This window comes from Pagrus major, chromosome 12 (assembly GCF_040436345.1).
Source record: "Pagrus major chromosome 12, Pma_NU_1.0".
NCBI classification, from domain to species: domain Eukaryota; kingdom Metazoa; phylum Chordata; class Actinopteri; order Spariformes; family Sparidae; genus Pagrus; species Pagrus major.
In genome coordinates this window covers 2,715,660-2,737,034 of record NC_133226.1, presented here as the reverse complement: position 1 = coordinate 2,737,034, position 21,375 = coordinate 2,715,660, and the positions used below count along the sequence as shown (strand labels likewise).

The following is a 21,375-nucleotide window of genomic DNA, read 5'->3' as shown; positions in this document are numbered from 1 at the left end:
GCATGAAGGATTTCAGAAAAGTCTGGCCGACCTTTCCCGATATTAAGCATTAACATACTGAGTCCTTTTTACCTTAGCCACACTGAGTAACAGATGATAATTTTGGCAGCTATTTTAGATTTAGTCATAGTCTCAGTCTTAACTAAAAAGCTTATTAGTTTGAGTCACACTTTAGTCATTTTTATCCTTCATAGTTATAGTCTAGTTTTAGTCGACAACAACTCAAAACATTTTAGTCCAGTTTTAGTCAAAGAAAAGTCATTACATGTTAGTCAACTTTTATTCATTGCATTCAGTCAAAATGAATTAGTTAAATGTGTTAGGCTAGTTATAAATGTTACAGCTGTCTTAACAGCCATGGTTAACAATTCACTATTAGTGACTCTATAATGTTGTGATAAAAGAAATGTAAAACAAATAGTAATTGTTACTACAACAACAACATAAAAAATACAGTGGTAACACATATGAACATGCTGCAGACTGAAGCATGACTACAGTATATACATACACACCTGGTTTAATAAATGTTAAGTGTTTTTTTTCTCTTTGTTTTCCTGTCAGTTGTGGCCATGATTCATTGTAAAGAATCTCTGGTCAGCGGCTCATTTCTATGCAATAACATTCATAAGGCACTTTGCACTCCATTTGTGGAGAGGGCGGGATAAGGGGCTGATCCATGTTGATTTGGGATTTATAAAAGGGAATTTGCACATTGTGCATCCCCTGGATCTGAACAGGAAATAAAGACATTGTGGACCATTTCAGGAAAGGAGCAAGAAGTAGCACAGCCTTCACATCCACGTCTAACATGTAGCATTTGTAATACTGAACAAATGGCATGCTGCAAGCTACTTGAATTGTCACATACTACAAAAAAGGCGATTCAAAAATATTGTGAGCTTAGGTCACACTAACACAAGCTAACTCACCTCCATTGACTTCTGTGTGAAGCAGCTACCAGACTGCAGCTACCAGACTGCAGCAACACTTATGCCATGGAAATATGACGTTATATATTATGAATTACGGAGTTCCTTCAGAAGTTTGGGGGCTGAGTTACAGTAGGCTAGTGTTGTGGTTATCTTTAGAGATGCCAAGTCTCATGCATTGACCGTAACAGTCACGCAATTGATCATCTTCAGTGATAATCATAAATTGCCCCTTTTTATTTCCTTCCCCTCATATATTTCCTTGCTTGCTGCTTGCAATACTTGGGGCCCAATTCTCTGATTGGCTTATGTATATATTTACCCTAATGACTACCAAGCAATCAGAGGCAGAGTAGGGCGGGTAATGCCGTCACCTTCTCAAGAGAAGAAAACAAACTTTGGCCCTACAGGCTTGCAAACGATTCAAAAATATTGTGAGCTTAGGTGATGCTAACACGAGCTAACTCGGTTCCATTGACAACTGTGTTAAGCAGCTACCAGACTGCAGCAACACTTATGTCATGAAAATATGATGTTATATATTATGAATTATGCAGTTCCTTCAGAAGTGCATAATAAGCAGCTGATTAATGCCATGACTGTCTTTCAACTGAAGCGGAAGGTCAAACGGTATGTATACAGATTTGTACTAGAGTCTGAGGATGAATTTTACATCAATTTGTATTTATTTAAAGTTTATAAATAGAACAATTTATTTTATTTGTCTGACTTTTTCTTGTTTTATTAGATTTTACAATTATTTTCATTTCTACTTGTGCTGGTCCGTTATGGATTCTGCATGGATTCTGCTCAGCTGCTCTGATACACTTTCATGACTCTGGATTTGACATTGCCATGATGTCGAAATTCTATGAGCAGCCAGGATGTACAGACAGAAATGCATCTGTTGAAACCTGATTTTTGAATCACATTTCCACCTATGAATGTGGTTTGGATCCGATTTGCAAAAATTGCATTTCATATGGTTTTTTGCTGTCCAAACTTCCTTAAATCAACCTGGATACAATCTGGATATGACAAAAAACAGATTTGGCCTGGCAGTTTGAACATAGCCTTAGTCAGTGCATTGTGAAAGCTCTGATTAATCAATCAAAATAAATAATGCTTTGCTAACTATGACAGTTTTAGTTTTGTTTAGTTTTAACAGCTGGCACACAGGCAGTGTCCAATGTGCTCAAGGCAATGTGCATTTTCTATGTGTTCCACAACTTTTTCTCTCCCCCTGACCTACTGGAACATCACCCTCTCTTTTTTTGCAGGACCTCCTAATTTACAAATTAAGCCCTGACGTCTGCCATCTGATCTATCCATGTTACCTCTGAGCGATGAGCTGATTAAAACAAAATCGAATTTACCAAACTAACAAATTATATTTAATTTTCTTTCTTACCTTTGGCTGGAGATTTGGGTGAATGTGGTGGGTTCATGCGCAGATAAGGCATATTTGCTTGTGGAGAAGGTTATTTCTGTCTCCTTCTCAGTTGCATGCTGCATAGTCGTCTCATTACATTGCTATAAAAGTAGAAATCACATAAACAATTGATGTCAGTGTACAAATTAAAAAGGTTTTGATGCCTTTTATTTGATACCAACAAGTAACAGCATACATTTATAGGTTGAAAATCTTGAAGAGGCAAGTTAGAAATCTGATGCTGTCTGGCTGAGTTTGCCAGGTTTGGGCCAATACCAGTTTTGGTATTGTTGTTCCTCTTATTCCTCTTGCTCTGCCTCAGTCGGTCATGGAGCTTCTTCCTCTGCTTCCTGTTTGTACAAAAACAAACTAGATTATGAAGTAGCCACGTGGACAACATATCTGAGGGGTAGGTACCAAATGTACCAACATTAACCCCAATTTCATCAAATGTTGTAATGATAATAATGATAATTCATATGTTTTATGTACTGAGGTCTGTACAATATACACTCCTCAATATTGTTATAGTATCCAATAGCACCAAAAAAATCCTCAAATTTCTGTATGCAGATGATGTCCAGCTTTATGTTTGTGAAATCCGGGAATCTTTCTAATGTCGTCACTTTACATAATTGTCTGGAGGACTACATGCCTGGATGTCTCACAGTCTTTTGCAGCTTAATTACAACAAAACTGAAGTTCAGGTTTTTGTCCAAACAAAACATTTGAAAAATAACATCAGGCCACCTGGCTATTAACTCAAAGTTGTTTTCCAAAAAACCTCTGTGTCATTTCTGATTTCTATTTAAACTAAGACAAACACATTCAGTTGTTGTCTTCTCTGTTTTCAGATTATAGCCGATAAAACATTGCCAAACTAAACTTCCTCTTTCCAACAGTTACTCTCATCTTGACCATTGTAACGACTTGTATTCATGTTTAAGCCAAGAAGCTCAGGACAACTACAATTATTTCTAAATCCTGCAATTACTAATTAATGCTTTATATTATAGTAAGACTCAACAATCATATTAATCTGGTGCTATATTCACTACACTGGCTTCCTGTTAGGCTTCTCAGGTTATCAGAACAAAGTCTTCTGGTTGTTTCTTGCTTAAAGTTCAAGATTTGTGGTGACTGAGCGTTTGTTATCCTGGCTCCCAGGTTATAGAACAGACACTACTGATGCTTACTTGCCCTGATTTCCTCTTTGATCTAAATATTTATTCACATGCTTTGCTGTTGTCTTTTTTTATTCTGTCACTTGAAACTGTGACGCAGAGGTCACATTGACAAGTATTTCCCTGTGATTTTTTAACCACAGAAAAATCTATCACATTGAAGAGCCACGGACGGGAGGCCTTGGAGCGCGTTTGTGACCACTTGTCCAATTTTGTAAAATTGCATTGTTTATATAATTTAGGCACAATAGCAACTGTTTGTTAGTGCTCTCTGTGGTGACTGCAGGAGAAAAAAAAATCGGCGTGGGGTGGTGTTGACACAGCACCTCAAAGTCAATGTCTCTGTTAATTTTTTCTCTCTATGTCCTTTTGAATACATTATCTGTAAGTTTGTTCCTTATAAAATGTTATTCTGATCGAGTTATTTTTGAAAATTAACTGCTATCAAAGATGCTATGTTTTGTTATCATTAAAAAAATATGAAAATGAAAAGCTTTTGAAAAGTACTATGCACTGAATTGGGGGGCACTATTGGGCACTATAATAAAATCAGGGAGTGTACCTTTAGGTTAACTTAAACATAAAAATGTGACATGAATTACTTTGTTTTGCAGTAGGCAACCACACACATGATTCCAACGACTAGGAGTGCAATGCAGATTCCTGTTATTGTTAAAATACGTTTCTGATACAGCTCCTCAGCTTCTGAAAAAGAGGACAGTCCATTCTTAAAACTTCAGGTCTTCAACACACACAGACAGACACATGCTAATACATAAATAACATTCTAACCATAAGCCCAAACAAAAAGAAAAGGCTCTGTGAGAAGGCTTTTACATTTTCAGAAAACAGCCCAAATGCATCCTTGTATTAGTGGTCATTACTTCTATCTATCTATCTATCTATCTATCTATCTATCTATCTATCTATCTATCTATCTATCTATCTATCTATCTATCTATCTATCTATCTATCTATCATAATGTATCTCGATAGTGTCTTAACGTTATCACCATGGTGATGTCATCAGATCAAGAGACCATTGACCACTGATGACATCACTACAGTATGATGTCTTCAGGGTTATTTTCTTAGACTTGAGAGTTCATACATTATACAACAGAGTGTCCCTTTTATTATAAGATAATGTGTTCTGTTAATAAACTCCAACTGAGAGCCCAACCAATATTGCAGTTACATTTGTGCCGGTGTATACTTATGTGAGCCAATAAGTGACAATCAGTATATAAATGTCAAAGATACAGCAGGGTTGGAAAGTCTGAGACTTCTATTTTATTTTAGGATTTATTACTTTTTATATATATATATATATATAAATGATAATATAAGCCTAACAAAACGACTGAAAAGTTGAATCTTTGCTCATGAATTTTAGAATATCTTAGTATTTGGTATTCTCTTTTGACTTTAATGATAGTATGCACTTGACTTGACATGGGAGAATATCTCTGACAGTCTTGAAGGAGATCTTCTAAAAGCTTTGAGGTGTGTTTGAGCTCATTATCCTGCTGCAGTATAAATCCTTCTCTTCAAAGGTGCAAACCAGAGGGTGGAGCATGTCTCTGAAGAAAGAAGTGGTGCTTTTCCTTAGTCAGGGTCAAGTCAATTCTATGCAGGTGTCCAACTCTAGAGGAGGCAAAACAGCCCCAGACTTGAATATTCCCCACCAACACTGTGGGTTTGAAACACTGTGGTATCATTCTCTCTCCTGTTCGTCTCCTTACATTCACACTTCTGTTACTGCCATAAATCTCGGACTTGGATTCATCACTTTTTTTCAGTCATCCACTGTGAAATTCTGATATTTTTTTAGTCCACCTAAAATGTTTGGCCATGTTTCCATCCTGAGAAGTCGTTTAGAAACTGCTGCTCGTCCTCTGAGACCACTACAAGACAGTCTTCTTTTGATAGGACTTTTGCTAATTGGAGTCTTGTGTTCTTTATTTCGCAAATTCTGTATCTGTGATGAAGATGCTTTTCTAACACTCAGGGAACTAAGCTTGATGTATATGGTGTGGACTTCCCTCCAGGCCAGGTTGTATGCTATTATTAAAGTCAATGGGGGAAATACCAATTACAAAGCTATTCTAATATTTTTCTAAGATTTTAACTTTTCACTCATATTGTTAAGCTTATATTATCTTTTGTAATAAAAACAAAAGTATTAAATTCAAAACAAATGCAAAATAGAAGTATTGTGACTAGTACATTTTTACTCTCTGACCCTGCTGTATGTCTGAGGTCATTTAGAAACAGTGTATCCTTTTCATGTATTGGTAACAACTCTTTAAACAAACAACTTTAAGAGGAACATGGGGAAATGTTTGTTTAAGTTGTGTCTTCATGCTGAAAAGGGATTACTAGCCAATATATTGACATCAGATATATGTCTAACTCTTATATATACTTGGCCTCATGCGATACACAGAATCCAGCTCTCCACTGTGGTTCTTGCTTCTCTTTTCCCTAACAACAAGTATTTTTAAACTGGGGCCCTATATTAATTATTTATAGTGTCTGACATCATTATGAAAATTATTTCTACAGAGACTTTTGTTACATCTCGCAAGATTTCAGGGCAGGTCTTCTCCCAAAGCAAGACTTGTGTTTCTGGTTCCAAAACAGATCTTATTATTTAGCGAAAAGGCCTTGGTCTCTGTAGGAATCGTTTCCATGTCAGACTTGAATAACAACTTCAGCCGGTCAGTGGCAAAATCAAGCACTTTCAGGCCTAGTCCACATGTACTCAGATATTTCTGGAAACAGGGGTATTTTTTAAAAGAAAGAGAAAAAATCTCCGTCCTGACGAGCATTTTAGCACCATTTCAGAAATAAATGGTCCATACTAGCACACCTAAAAATGCATATCTCGTGGCCATTCACGTACAATGGGCATGCGTGTGCCATTGTTAAAAGTGCTATTTGTAAGGAAAGTTGATTCTGTGTCTCATTCCCAACTCATCAAATACTGACGCATTGTGATTGTAGGTCGGGCCAGCTGCCATCCCAAAGCGTCAGTTTTTGACGAATTGGGAATGAGACTCAAAAATCTACTTTTCTTACAAATAGGATCTTTAACAGAAAGCAGTTGTATATTCTTTCAGTTGCTTAGCTACAGAAAATACTATGAACGAAGCAGGGAGATGGGACTGCTCTTCACAGAATCTGCATTTATACTACTTTGTCAGCAAAATATTGTGAGCAGCTATTTTTGTCTGTTTTCCAGCATGGTGTTATCAATGTCTGTGTCTTCCTAAGTATAAAAAACAATATAACATCCATTCTTACAATGTACAACCTCAAATACTTCAATATTGTTACACATACTCTGAGTTCACATTTGCCAGTGATAATACATACACTGAAAAACCTGTGTCTGCCTCATCGTTTCCAATAAATCTGTTTCCGTCTGTCCAGATGTAAACACTGAAAACAGTGTTTCTACAAAATCTTCACCCTTGAGGGAGTTTTCTGAAAGCTCAGTTATCAGCTATCTGAAATGCTGTTCACATGGGTATGACATGTATACATGTGCACAGGGCCTTAGTGAAGGTGTCTTCAATGGGTGCCCTTAACGATTACTCTGCAGCCATTGCAGCTGCCAGCTGAGGTCCGATTCCAAAACTTTTGGTAAGTATGACACAAATACATACCAAATGTAAAGGGCTAAGGTTTAAAAAATGTCACAATTCTTCTTTCAACTGAAGTGGGTCACTTTACTCAGAAAGAATGTACATTTTCCTGCCCTGAAAACATTTATAGCCTACTCTCATCATGTTAAAGATGAGCTCACATCCATTGACATGTTTTTTTGTTTGTCTGATTTTTTAAAATTTTTTTATATATATATATATATTTACAAATTTTAGGACATTAGAAGCTGTAATATGAATTTAGATTTTTGCAATCAAGTTTCAATCTTTATTTGGATTCTCTCAGGGCCTCTTGGAAGTCGTGTTTGCCAACTGTTCCAACTTGCTTTTAGTCAGATGATATTAAACAACATTGTTCTTTGATACTGATGCTCGCACATTGTGCATAACAAAGCTTTTTTGGACATTGCATACTAAATGGTGTTTTTGAAATCAAACATTCAATATATTGACTTAAACTGAATTTTAACTTAATACCTTAGTCGACCTACAATTCTCCTAGGGCCTGTCCACATGACGTTTCTTTCTATCAGAAAAGTGCTGGCAGAGTGCTTGGGAGCGCTCGGTTGAAGTGCTTGTGCAGTGATAAAAAAAAGGCTGCATGTTGGTTTTGATCGATATCAACTAACACTATGGTAACAGATGGTTGACTACACAGCTTATAACAAGCTTACAATGCTTAGGGTGATAAAAGCACAAAAACTGCTCCCACAAATTGGCTTTTCCATCTCTGTTATGATAAAGCTCAGAGTAGATAGACATGGCCAGAACAAGCTTCTTCTAAATTTTCTTGGTTACAAGGGTGACGGATCCTGGCCCATCTAATATATGGTTAATTGCCTGAGCTCTCTGAAAAAGAGGCTGGGTGCAGCGTTTTTTCTCTAGGTTGCAGACCGAGACCTAGACCTACAATCTCTACTTATTTGGAACAGTTGGAAAAAGACACTGGCGCTCAGAAAAAAAACAAAAAAAACATGATGTTTTAGACTTAGACTCTCGATGGAGTAACTGAACTTAACTAGTTTTGCTTTGTTTGTACAGTTTGCTTAATACTGCCCTCGCTTTAATGAACAGAGGTTTAACATACCAACGTAAATCATCTGTAAACGCAGAAGTGTGGCTTATTTTTCCCCACAGCTGCATGCGATTTAAATAATAAATTGTAATTAAATAATAAACTGTTCATTTAAATAATATAAAAAGAGTCATCAAGCAACCAGCAGAGAGAATTTGGTGAATGTTTTGGTCAATTAGTCTAGTCAGCCATAATGGAGAACCTGAAAGAACCCAGCAGGTCCATGCAGTACATTTTGACCAGTCAACTGTCCTAGTGCTGGAGTTGTTTAAGAAAATATTACATTCCATTTTAATTAAATTGTCTCAATGAAAGGGAAACAAAGTATTTACATTCATTAAAATCAATGTAATATAAATGTGCCAGATTTAGCCCAGAGGCAAATTTTTCCTTTCCTTTCCTTGGCACGTTCATATTAAACATGAGAACATTTTTATGCATTTTGATGAGAGATAATGGATGTGAACACACTACATAAGAAGCCTCTTTGGCTTTCATAGATAAATCAGGAGCATTGGACTGTTTGCCTGAATTATAAAGCCACTTGTGACATTTGACGTGAAAACAAAGCAGATACATCACAATGCTTTATCATAAATAATTTTGATGTATTTGTGTTATTATTGATTGCAAAATATGTATAGCCTAGAATGTGATATCTGTGTTGTGCTGATGGTTATTCAAATCTACTCAACAATAATAATAATAATAATAATAATAATAATAATAATAATAATAATAATAATAATAATAACAATAATAATAACAATAATAATAATGATGTCCAGTTTTTCTGTAATTGAACTTTTCCAATACAATGTTTTGCTTTACAGGGCTAAAAATTACAACAGCATTCAAGAAAGTGTTAAACATGAACAATATGGACAGCAATATAAATAGCTCCATCAATAACACAAAACATAGAATAAGCAGAAAGATATAAAACACAGTAATAAAACAACAGTAAAACAATGGTATGGGAAGGTAAGGTAGAGGAGCACAGGTCGGCCAGACTACATAATAAGAAGAGACTCAAATGACGAGATAGAATCTCCTCTAGAAGATTATTCTGGAGTCTGGGGGCCTTGATGGCTAATGCTCTGTCTCGTTTGTTTTTCAGTCTCAAACAAGGAACCACCAGGAGAGCAACATTTCAATTCAATTCAATTCAATTCAATTCAATTCAATTCAATTCAAAAAAATGTATTTGTCCCTGGGGGGCAATTTAAGGCACATGGAGTAGTTGTACATAGACACAAACAGCAATTTCAGCACCTTTGGGTGTGATAGTACATGGAGAGTTAAGAGGTAAGAAATAAAGCTAAAGGCCAAATTATTCAGTGCCTTAAAAGTTAACATTTTTTAAAATCAACTCTAAAATTAAACGACAGCCAATATAAAGATGAAGGGATAGATTGTGCTCTTGTTTTCAGGTACCTGTTAAAATCCTGGCAGCTGCATTCAGGATAAATTGTGGAGAGGAGAGAGACTTTTTAATGTAGACGGAGAAAAATGAGTTACAGTAATCAAGCCCTGATAGATTTAAAAAAAAAAAAAAAAAAGTGGATGACTGTCTCAAGGTTTTTGGTAGACAGAAATGGCTTAATTTTAGCAAATTTCCTAAGATGTAAAAGCATTATTGTATGACTAATTTGATATGGCTATCCAGAGGGAGGTTGCCACCAAATAAATAAAAGGTTTCTACACTGTGGATTAATGAGATGGGAGTATGGACCTAGTAAGTTTGTAATTTCATTTTTAGAGGAGTCAATGCCAAACAGAAATTTCTCAGCATTTTATCTAATGTGCTGAAGGAAATGTTAAGCCATCCATTTATTAATGTCCCCCAGACAGTTGATAAGTGAAAAACATTCATAGAAGTTATTGGGATCACAGGTGAGGTAAACCTGGGTATCATCTGCATAAATAGTGGAAGCTGATGTTGTGTGATCTTATGAGATGTCCTAAAGGCAGCAATGTAAATGGTGAACAGAACAGGACCAAGCACTGAACCCTGAAGGACACCAACATGTAGCCTAGAGATGGAAGACCTAGATTCAGCAATGCCCACAAAAAGTCCTGACTGTAGGTTATGACCTAAACCAAGATGGTAAAAATTGATGAGTTTTTGATATTTATTTTGGGTAAATTAATGGTTATATAAAAAGAGTGATAAAAGAATCTTTAGAACAACTGATAAATTAGTCATTTGAATAATTTGGAAGAGAAGTAGAAGAAGAGCAGTTCTCAGGAAAGTTGAAAGCAGCAATACCAGAGGCCAAGCAATTGTCCCATTATACAACAGTATTTTATTAATGCTAAAATTTGCTTTGCAACAATCTTTTCCAGGATTTTTGGTCTGTAGGGAAAAAATCAACTCATTATTGGGTAAATCTGGCATGAATAAGAATTATTAAGCAAACCCACTAATTGTTCATCCACAAAAATAATTGCCTAGTCCGCCAAATAATATCAAACTGTTCCTGGTGATCAGTCAACAATAGGCCTACTAATCATGCCGTCTTCGAATGATTGCGTTATCAGTAATTTGTGTGTGGTGTGTGTATGTGTGTGTGAGTGTTTCACAGAGGCTTCTTTTGTGGACATATTTTAGACTAAAGAGGTAATTTGGGACAACTTGTCCAATATACGACAGAAACATTGTCTCCTCTTGGGAAAATACTGATTTGTGGATCAGTGGTTAAGGTTAGAGGTAGGCTGATGGTTTGTTTTCTGTGACTTGGAGCTGAGCTACATTATTGACAACAGACCCCATATCCTCCTTGAAGGAAACATTCCTTAGAATTGCACAACTTGGCATGTCTACACCTGCATTTCTAAACTGCGACTGCTTTCATATTTCTTGCTGATAAAAGGCATAGGTGGGAGACTATATCAAGAACTGCAGGTAATAAGCAGCTGGCACTGCAATTCATCAAGTGAATCATATTGGCTGGGCCTGACGTGGTTCATATCAATGACACATTTTGTCCTTGTTCTATTCATCACATGTGTATCTGTTCTTGGAATGCAGGTGTTTAAGCATACACACAGTAAAGACATTAACTAATCTTCTAGTTTAAAAATGTAAATGTGCAAATTTGTGAATTTCTGGTCATTTGAAATGAAATGGAATGTCTGCAATATCACATGAAGCTTAAACATACAAAATAATAAAAACTTTAACATGTGACAAGTGATTGGCTGCACATATTACAGATCTATGGAGAAAAATAATGTAACAGGGACATAGGACAAGAAATATCAGTCAAGCATGCTTCAATCCAAGAAAGATAGAAGAAGAACTAGACATACTGTAAAAGCTGGCCATTACATAGTTTTGGCAGCGATCACCAGTAAATTCATTTGGACACCTGAGTAAGAAACAAAGGAAACAGACAAGAAGAGAGAGGGAGTTAGTTTATGCAAGAGCAGTGCAAAACCCACAACAGTCATCACTGGTGTTGGCAGAAAGGGCCAGCTAGTCAATATGTCTCCCTATTGTCAGTCTGAGTTCTATTAATTGTCTCAGACCTTCATAAAAAGTACATTGAATAATTATCTTCAATTTAGGGAGATTATATGAGAAACAGCTTATTTTGCACAGGCCCTCCATTAAGCTCTTTAGGTTTGAATACTGTCTTTGCAGCAGACTGAAAATTGCATGTACATACACGGCCGCTCAGAACAAGCCTTTGCCTGTAAAATAATCCTATATAATGGGTGTCATGATGTTACCCAAATAGCAACACTGGCCCAGATACATGGCAATCAAAAGAGATTGAGGGTCCCAGCAATCTGTTAGTCCTGATGTGGCAGCAGCCCAACCAGTGACCCCTTGGGTTTCATGTATGTAAGACAATTTAAACAACTGAGTTAGGACTTGAAAGTTTAAAATCCTTGCTGCTTCACCAATCGTACAGTGGTCAGTCTAGCACTGGACAAAGGGAATGAGAGTGTTATCCTATGTTGTGGCTTCTGGGGAAATGTGGGTGAGGCTGGATGGAAAGAGCAGTGGTTGAGTCTTACCTCCACACAAGAAACACCGCTTCAACCTGAGAATTCACTGCTCTAAACAACATGGATGAGGTGCGATGAGATGTGACGTACATGCAAATTTCAGTTCACTATTTTGCAGAAAACGGTGTGGTTAAGCCTTTAAACCCATTTTTGAAATAACTAAATAGAGGGGAAACATGGATTTCCCTGCCAGTTCTTGGAGAAGATATGACAGGGGTGAAACACCAGCAATGACATGTGGGGTTGAATACAGTTGTGTTCACATACGTTTTGGGTCTGAGACTTTCTTAAGCACAGCTTGTTCACATCGGTGCCCAGTGAATCCCGCCAAACACCTGGTTGATGGGTAGAAAGGAAGAGAGATAAACAGCACTGACTGTATGAGTACACATGGACCAACACAAAGACATCCAGTGTGAAGTCACAAAATGTGGCATGGTCCAAGATACAACCCTATTGCTATTGCCAAACTCCCAGACTTATTTGTACCCTGAAGTGGAGTGTGAAATTCCTTTTCACTGAAAATGTCCAATTACAATGTGTTGAAAATTCTTGTGATTATCAATGTGTGATGTTGACTATGATAAAAGTGAATTTCAGGTCTGGGACAGGGCTTTACCCTGTTGCACCACCTATTGGACTTAAATTATGTGGTGCTGTCCAAAATTCTACTCCTATATTAGAGAGCAGTTTCATGTGTATATTTGTGTGTCCTGCTATTCCTCCAAACCACATTCCTCCAATTCCCTCCAAACTTGCCCAAAAGAAGGTTCAGGCGGGTGACCTTTATATATGGCATATGGTGTTTGTTATCATTTCATTTATTGGCTTTATTTGATTGGACAGAATAAGAGTGACAGAATATGGAAGAGCGAGAGGATGACATGCAGAAAGGGTTACAGGCTTGAATCAAATCCAGGCCAATTTAGTAAGGGCACAGCCTCATTACATTGGGCACACACTCTGCGAGGGGATGTTAAATATATACTCTGCAGTTTAACTTTCGTACCCTTTATTTTAATGTCCAAAACTACTGTCACCTACTATGACTTTTAACCTTTAACCCACTGTAACCAACCATTTCGAAGCCAGGAGTTTGGCATTACAGCTGTTGCCATTTGGGTTTTTTGAAACCAGAAGTAGCCATATTTTGACAACAGGATGGAGCTGGGAAGAATGTCCAATCTTACTGAGAACCCAAGGACATGCATCGGGAGTGACTTGTCGATAACAAGGTAGCCACGCCCTAAAGAATACGCTTCTTCATTATCTATTTTACTCTAAATGAGAGGATACTTTGCATGCTATGCTAATTGTCCTGCCCACTGGACACGATTTTTCCCGCAGAAATAGAGGAGGAATTACAGCACAAAGGAAGCGCATCTGCACTTGTGCAACCAAATAATTGAGAGGCAATGTTTTCCCTGGCCCCTATCCCCTGGTAACACTGGAATACCTGGAGTAAAAGTAGAAACTCTGCACTGCACTCCTTCTTTGGAGGAGGCAAAGAAGGCGAAGAGTGAGAGTGATAGAAACTGAAGTAAAACAACAGTGAATGGGGGTTCACCCAATGGAGAGTGCGCTGGTGTCAAAGTCTGTTCCCCCGCTAGTGGGAACTTGTGATGTTTCAAAACTAGAATTTAAATACAACAAAGTGTTCTACTCTGCCTTTTCATAGCACTGATATCTGGGTTTCTAGGCCATATTGTTTTTAGCTTCGGACTGTAGCCAGTTTCCTAACATTATGTTTGTGACAGTACCAACAGCAATACCACAGGGAAATACTAGGAGGGGGGGATTTGAAATGTTTACTATTTCAGCTTTAAACACATAATCCAGGCTAAAAGCAACACATTACAGTTACCAAATACAGAAAGGACAGCTGATGAAAAATCACCAAATGTGTGAATGTGTAAATTAAACTCACTACTATATCATTAGGGCACAAGTAGATCTGACTTTAATTACATTTGGATATTCCATTAAATTAATGTGTTGCTTAGAAGTATTCTTACGGCATGTATGACAGTTTTAGCCCCGGGGTGTCAAACACAGCAATTAAGGAAGAAATATAAAATCATTGTACAAAGCAGTATTTTCATATTTTATAACAAGTGCAAGACTTCATTGTTTCAACCAGTCTCTGTTGTAAGATACTGATAAAAATGCACAATGAAATGCATTTCACATGACCTGCTCTGGATCAGGTTAGGTGTGCAGCATAAGTTACCATATACCCCGATAAGACATGACCCACTGTCGTAGCCCTGAAAACACAGAGTTAACCTTGAAGTTACCTCCCTAAAAAAAAGGGAGTGCAGTCTTCTGGTATGGTTCATTTATGCATCTATAGTATTTAAGATATTTATGAACATATGCTACTCCCATAAACTGCCATCCAAAAATATTACAGCAAAAATTAATATCAGCAAACAATAAATAGCCACCATAAGACATACACTTATATAGAGAGATATAGACATATGCTTTACATCTGAAAGTTGGAGTGATGTTATAGCTGCAAAAAATTGTGGGAGAAAAAAACAACAACTATATTTTTATTCCGTTAAGAAAAAGCATGTGATTGCAGCATCTACTGCTGTTGCTTATGGTGAATTGTGTCATAAAATTCTGATCTCATAAAGTTTTGCTAGAATTGTCAGTTAAGATGGACTTTGGCTGTAGCACAACCAAGAGGTGAATGACATCACATTTCACAGCGTTGTTCGTAATTTAAATTTGATGATAGAGAAATGTTATATACATTTGAATGATTATAGATCGAATTGTCCATAGTGGAAATAATTGCAGTTAATAGAGGGTCAGAGCTCCTCATGAACAACAAAAAGGAACCTTTGGAATGAGTCATGTAGGTATTTGTCAGTACAATATTTATGATACTGTATGTACATATCATTCAAGAGAGAGAGGGCACCGTCTCTGTCTTTTAACTGAGATCTTTGAAGATCATTTCAGTGTTTTCATCCCATTTTAAATTGTAGTTTTAAACCCGATTTTAACTGATTATTGTTGTTTTAAGTTTGTTGAATCCGATCTTTTAACCCAACATCCAGCCAAAGACTTCTGGCTTCACCAGGGAGCAAAACCCAAGAGACTGGTCAGCTCTACTCCAGTGCAGATGCTCATCCTCATCGCCGGCATCACTCGGCTGTGCACTTGCTTGTCAAATCCTCGTAATCCAAGGAGATGAGGTCCATCGCATCGCAGGGGCTTAACCAGGTAGTACATGCCCCCTTCATCTCCATCAGCCAGCTCCTCCATCAAGCCTCATCATTGGAGACTCCATTGAGAACAATGTGAGAATGAAGGGAGCTCATATGCTGTCCTTTCCTGGAGCAAAGGTTCTGGACATTTCCAGACATTATAAAATCCCATCCGGAGGCTGATAGGATCATTATCCATATAGGAACAAACATATTCCTAAAGGAGGTACTAAAACAGGATTTTTAATATCTTCTAAACAGTGAACAGGTAAAACAATCACATAGAAGTATTTTCGTGTCCGGCCCAGCCCCCACCTGTGGTTGAAGAATGGAGCGTTTCGGCAGGCTGCTCGGCCTCAATACCTGGCTCCCCTCATTCTGCCAGTCCTTCAGTGTGGGTTTTGTGGCCAACTTTGATGTTTTTTGGGACAGGAGGCATCTGATGGACTCCATTTTAACGGACTGGCTTGCGGCTGCTCACCGCAAATATGGCAACCAATATGCTCACGCTATGCCAACCGTCGAAACTGCCACCCTGTGCTTGCTGGCGTCAGAGATTGATTTACCCCCAGGTCCCGGTCACTATCATCTTAGTTCCACTTTTTACAGTTGTACCGTTTGTGCTTGGACCCCTACTGACATTTTAAATATCCTGATCAAGATCAGTAAAAGGAAGTTCTGTGTACAGCCAACAAGATCTGCTGTGTCATTAAATTTACGAAGCGTTCATTTGCAAGGGAAAATGGTCTGCACATTTTGGGTATACAGCTGTATTAACATTTTCATTCCGCTACTAGGGTGTTTATGCACAGTAATGACCCTGGGATGATGTCCTATCTGCAACTCTGAATGTTTTTCTCCTACCTTTGCTGCAGTTCAAATATAATTTCATTAAGTGTCAAGAAGTATAACAAGCCACAATTGTCCTTTCACACGACTGATCTTGTTATTCACATAAGCAAAATGTGTTGCATTCTTTTCCATTTCTACTTTTTGTTAAAGTAATTGGTAGATTTCTTAAAAACATTTTCAAAATAGCTCCCAAAATACTCAATACCAAAGTAACATGCTGTTGGCATTACTTTACATATAGAGGATACCATAAATCACAGAACTTACTGCATTATAACACATCCAGTCAGATTGAAAATGTATCAAAAGTCAGTATTACAATCTACTATCCATGTCATACCTGCAAAGAAACTTTGTGCTGCCTGGCATGATTTCAAGGGTGAAGCACTCTCCTCCATTAACACAGTAGTTCCTCTGGCTGTCACTGCAGCGCGTCACATGACTGGAGGTCTTGGCTGTAGTGGTGGTGCTGGTGGCGGCTGCAGAAGAAACCAAGTATAATTAGCAGAGCAAGAAAACTACAAAGGCACACAGTGAGTTTGTAAAGTATTAGCCAAAAAACATTCTGGCTGCATAAGCAAATGAAAGCAGTGTATTAAGCCATATTTTGGTGAAAGAAGTACTACGAACATGTGTGTGCATATGCTGCAGAACTGGATAGAGAACTTTCTATGGATGTTAAAAGGCATAATCAGACAAATCCCAGGAACAGAGGACAAGGGGGAAATGATCCTCACTATCCCCCAAAAAATAGGTCCCCCTGAGGAATTGCTCTTGAGAATGTCCCCTCCAAATTTGTATTTTTGCCTCTGAAACCAGGTCCCCAAACTGATGCATCGTATGCTGAATTGATAACATTGAACAACTGACATCTGCCTCGACCTGGCAACCCAGATATGTACAGTGACCTGTCGCCTACTTGTTGTTGATAGGGCGACAAGGGAGGATCATCATGTTTATTTGATCCAAAACTGTCAACAATGACCATGACGGTGACATACATACGTAACGTGGCCCGTGGTGGCGAAGATGTCTTAAAGAATATACCCGTCGGGCACCAAAAAAAGGAAAATAAAGGTTGAGGAGGCAATTAAACAAGAACAAGGTAATGTTAAGTAATCCAGTGCCTACCAGGTGATGAATGTTTAGCAAGAAAGCATCTGTTTTTAATTAAACCTGTATAAAAAGATGTCAACAGGTTAGGGTGCTGCTAGCTAGCTGTAGACTGCAGCAGGCAGTATACAGACCACCAGTGGTCTGTATTCATTTTCACAGTGAAAATTAATGCAGTGTTCATCCGTATGTGCAAAAACAAGTCAAAAAATGATTTGATAAGGTTAGAAAATAATCTAAGGACAAAGTCGACCCATTTTGATATGTGAAAGCAATAAAAACACCCTAAATTACATTCTTTAAGCCTGAAATTTCATGACTTTCCCTCAGTAAGTATTGTTTTTTGGGTTTTTTTTTTTGCAGTGTTTGTTTGAAATTTGCAGACCTGTTTATTGTTTTGTTGTATGACTAATGCACTCAATGACGAGATTATGTAATGTTAGTTTGACAGAAAAGAAGGGCATGTGGTTGGCACACAGTGTTTTAAATAGTGATAGTGAAACCTACCATTCAATAAGGTTTGTACATCCTTCTCTTTAAATACAATTCATGGAACTAATTCTGACTGTTATATTCTCCTGTTTTAATAACATGAGATCATAATATAGTGTGATTGTGAATGTATTTTCTCTACAAACGAAAACTGTCAACCTAAAGAAAACACTCTCTACTCTCTGTCACATTCATGAAGGATTAATTACCCATTTATTAATTACTATATCTATGGATGCAAAATACACCTGTGGTTCAAACTTCGGTATAGTGTATGATGATAAAGGCACAAAAACATACAACAAAACACAAGTTTTTCCTCACTCGAAACGAGGGTCTAAGGACAAGGATGTCGTTCACTGTACAGATTGTTAAGCCAACTGAGGCAATGTGATTGCGATTTTGGGCAATATAAATAAAATGTAGTGCAAGTAAATCACTTTCTCTGCAGGAGCTTTACTTTGAGTGTTTCAGTGAGTACGTTTAGTTAGCAGTAAAAGAACCATTTAGAACCAGATAACATTCAACACAACAGCACATTCAAAGCTGCTGCTATGCACTGTAACTTTTGTCATAATGTTGTCACTTTTACATTAATATATGTTAATAATTAGTTGACTCAGGTACTAAACACAGTTGCTGCTGCTGGTCCTGTGCTGTAACTCTTAGTTACTTGTTCTGAGTGTGTAGGTTGAGTGAAATGCAGCCCCCCCACACACAGAGTGAATGACAGGATGATACTATATGTATCCAACTCGTTACAATACGTCACATAATGTAAGGGGTTACGCATGCAGAGATGACGTTAAGGTGCCGACCTTTTTGAAAAAATGCCATAATATTAAGTAGTTTTAGCAATTCGTCACTTTAATATTTAACATTCAACCGGATTATGCTAACTGTGAACATATTTATTTCCTCACTCAGAGTGACAGTGGAGGAGCGCCTTACGACACCTACACTGGTGGAACCCTGAAAGCACACTTGAAAGAATTCCAACTGAGACTGAACAGACCTACATGAACAGACCTTGGGTTCCCCCCAGTCACAAACAAGAAGTGTTGTTCCACCTTATAATCTAATGTTGCTGTGTTTTCAGAAATGTTTTCATTTTTCAAATGTTGTGCTTTCTGAAATGTTACTTTCAGGAAACCAATGGCTACATGTTTATAGCCTAGAGAGCTTCAGGTTTTGATTGTTACATCATGCTAGACTACTTTACAAAACAACGCAACAAACCCTGACTGAACATGTGCGTAGGAGCCTATTGTTGAGTCACTGTGATGTGTAAAAACAGAGATGGCATGATTCATTTAGTTTTATTGCCGTTAAAATTAGCAAGAACACTTGCCGTGCTTAGATTGGATGGTATTTTCCACAGATTTTAAAAAGTAAACTTTTATGGATATGACTCAATGTCTGACAGAGAGATATGATTTCGTGCAGTGGTACGAGTCCGTATGAAGGAAGACCCTTGGTTTTCAGAGTTGCAAGAATATGGTATCAATGACATCACTGTGCTGTGCAAAGCATGCATGATTTACTGCAACACATTAATGGAAGGCACACAGCACAGCTCGCTCCATGCTTGTGTGGTGGGGTATACTCCCCCAGTAAAGAGCAAGGTGTAGTGCTGGTGAATGCAGCCTTGACTCAACTCCTCCCCCAACAAATTCCTTAATCAGGGCCAAGCTATAAGGCACCTGTGCGCCATTGTTTTGCCTCTGCTGTGGCTGTCCATGTGAGGAATCCCTGTTTGCCCTTTACCAGAGCATTTTCTGTTTGTCTAGTGCATGAGTGGTGAGTAGGCTTAGTTTAAAATGTATTTTAACATGCAGTGAGCCGAGCTAATTTTAGTTTCCCCTTTTTCAGGTTCACCTGCAAAATAACACTGCTGTTTGCCCACAGTTGTGCCTTTTAGTTGTGTTTTAAACCAACTGGGTTACCTTACTTTACTTTGTTGTTTGCTACCTTGTTTATTTGATTTCTTGTTTTTTCTGACCATTTGTTTAGTTATTTTCCTAAGCAGAGTGCCATATTGTTGGGAGGCCAGGCACCCATGGTGAGGTCCCTTCACTTTTTGTATGAGTAAAACACACGGGTATGTACTATTGACTGCACCATTTGCTGTGCTGCACTGAAGGTGAGTAGTGGTAGCACCACTGGACACTGCCCCTGTGTAGTCTGCCGCTCCACACATGGCCTCAGCTTAGTTTTCCTTTTTTTTTAGTTATGGTTGGGCTGAATTTTGATACAAGTACACTGTAATGTAATATGTATTGAAGCCTTTTTTAAAAAAGATTTGCAATAAAATTTCATATACTTTACTGATTTAAGAGTTTTGCCTTTGCTCATTAACCCATTTTTTCCCCCTCAGCAGTTCCAACCTCTGTTTATCTTGATTATTTTGATCATTGTTTAAAATAAAACTTTTCATTTGCTTTAAAACTCACATCTCTACTCATTCAGTAATGAGCCTGTGTGTCCTTTTTCTATTTCCCCAAAACAATCAGAGGTTCAAATATTTCTTGAGGTTGAAAGTCCCCAGATGGCGTTGTTTGGCTTCCCCCTGAATTTCCCCCCCTTAGTGCCCCTTGCCACACTTGGGAGCTGGGAAGAGGGAGCCTCATTTTCATGCTGTGCCAGGGTTTGTGTGTTGGATAAAGTGTAAGCTGGCAACATTTGTGTGTCGTGGTTGACTAGTGACACACTTATGTAGTTGTTGCAGTCCACTTGATCATGTGTGTTACAGCTGTTGTATTTTATTACAGCTAATCAGTTTTGTGTTTTTGGATGGAGTCACTCCACAGATCAGTGGATCACTGAGTGGTGGGTGTGACTTTTTATTTCTAGTCACTTTCTGTTGCTGGCTTTCTAACCATTACAGTAACTTTTGTGTTGTTGGAGGACCACAAGGTGTGTGTTTTTATACAGCCATGACTGTAGCTATTGTTGGCTTGTTAGCTCAGTTAGCCATGCAGCTAGGTGAACAACTAGGGAGTGTTGGCATCAACGCCACTAGCACAGCAGCTTTGGACTGCAGGGAGAGGTTTTCAGACCTGGGGCTAGCTGATAAGCATGTTAACTTTAGTAGATATATCTGCAACACAATACATTCCAACTGCATTTCATCATTCTGTTTTTGAATGTTTTGAAATACATTTTTTACATTGCTCCCATTAAGGGGGAGGTGTTGCAACCCCAGCGGTCGTATGAACATTTCTAAGTGTGTGCTGTAATCTCCCTTGTGCATTAATCTGTTACCTGTGTGTTTGGTTGTCTGAGTGTGGGTGGCCCCAAGGAGCTGAGCGGTTGCAGCCTCCAAGCTTGCAGTTTAAAGGCTGGCTCCTCCCAGTTCATGTGGGCTCTCCACTTTC

The 21,375-nt window shown here is 38.0% G+C and overlaps 1 protein-coding gene across 1 annotated transcript in view; it reads right to left on the bottom strand.

The window, feature by feature from the left end:
* The window catches only part of nrg1 (neuregulin 1), a 43,371-nt gene that overhangs the window by 12,588 nt on the left and 9,408 nt on the right, over positions 1-21,375 (bottom strand). The window contains 5 exon segments of the mRNA XM_073478356.1: positions 2,344-2,465; positions 2,624-2,714; positions 4,151-4,253; positions 12,585-12,652; positions 16,734-16,872. Coding sequence (XP_073334457.1) covers positions 2,344-2,465; positions 2,624-2,714; positions 4,151-4,253; positions 12,585-12,652; positions 16,734-16,872 — 523 coding nt within the window.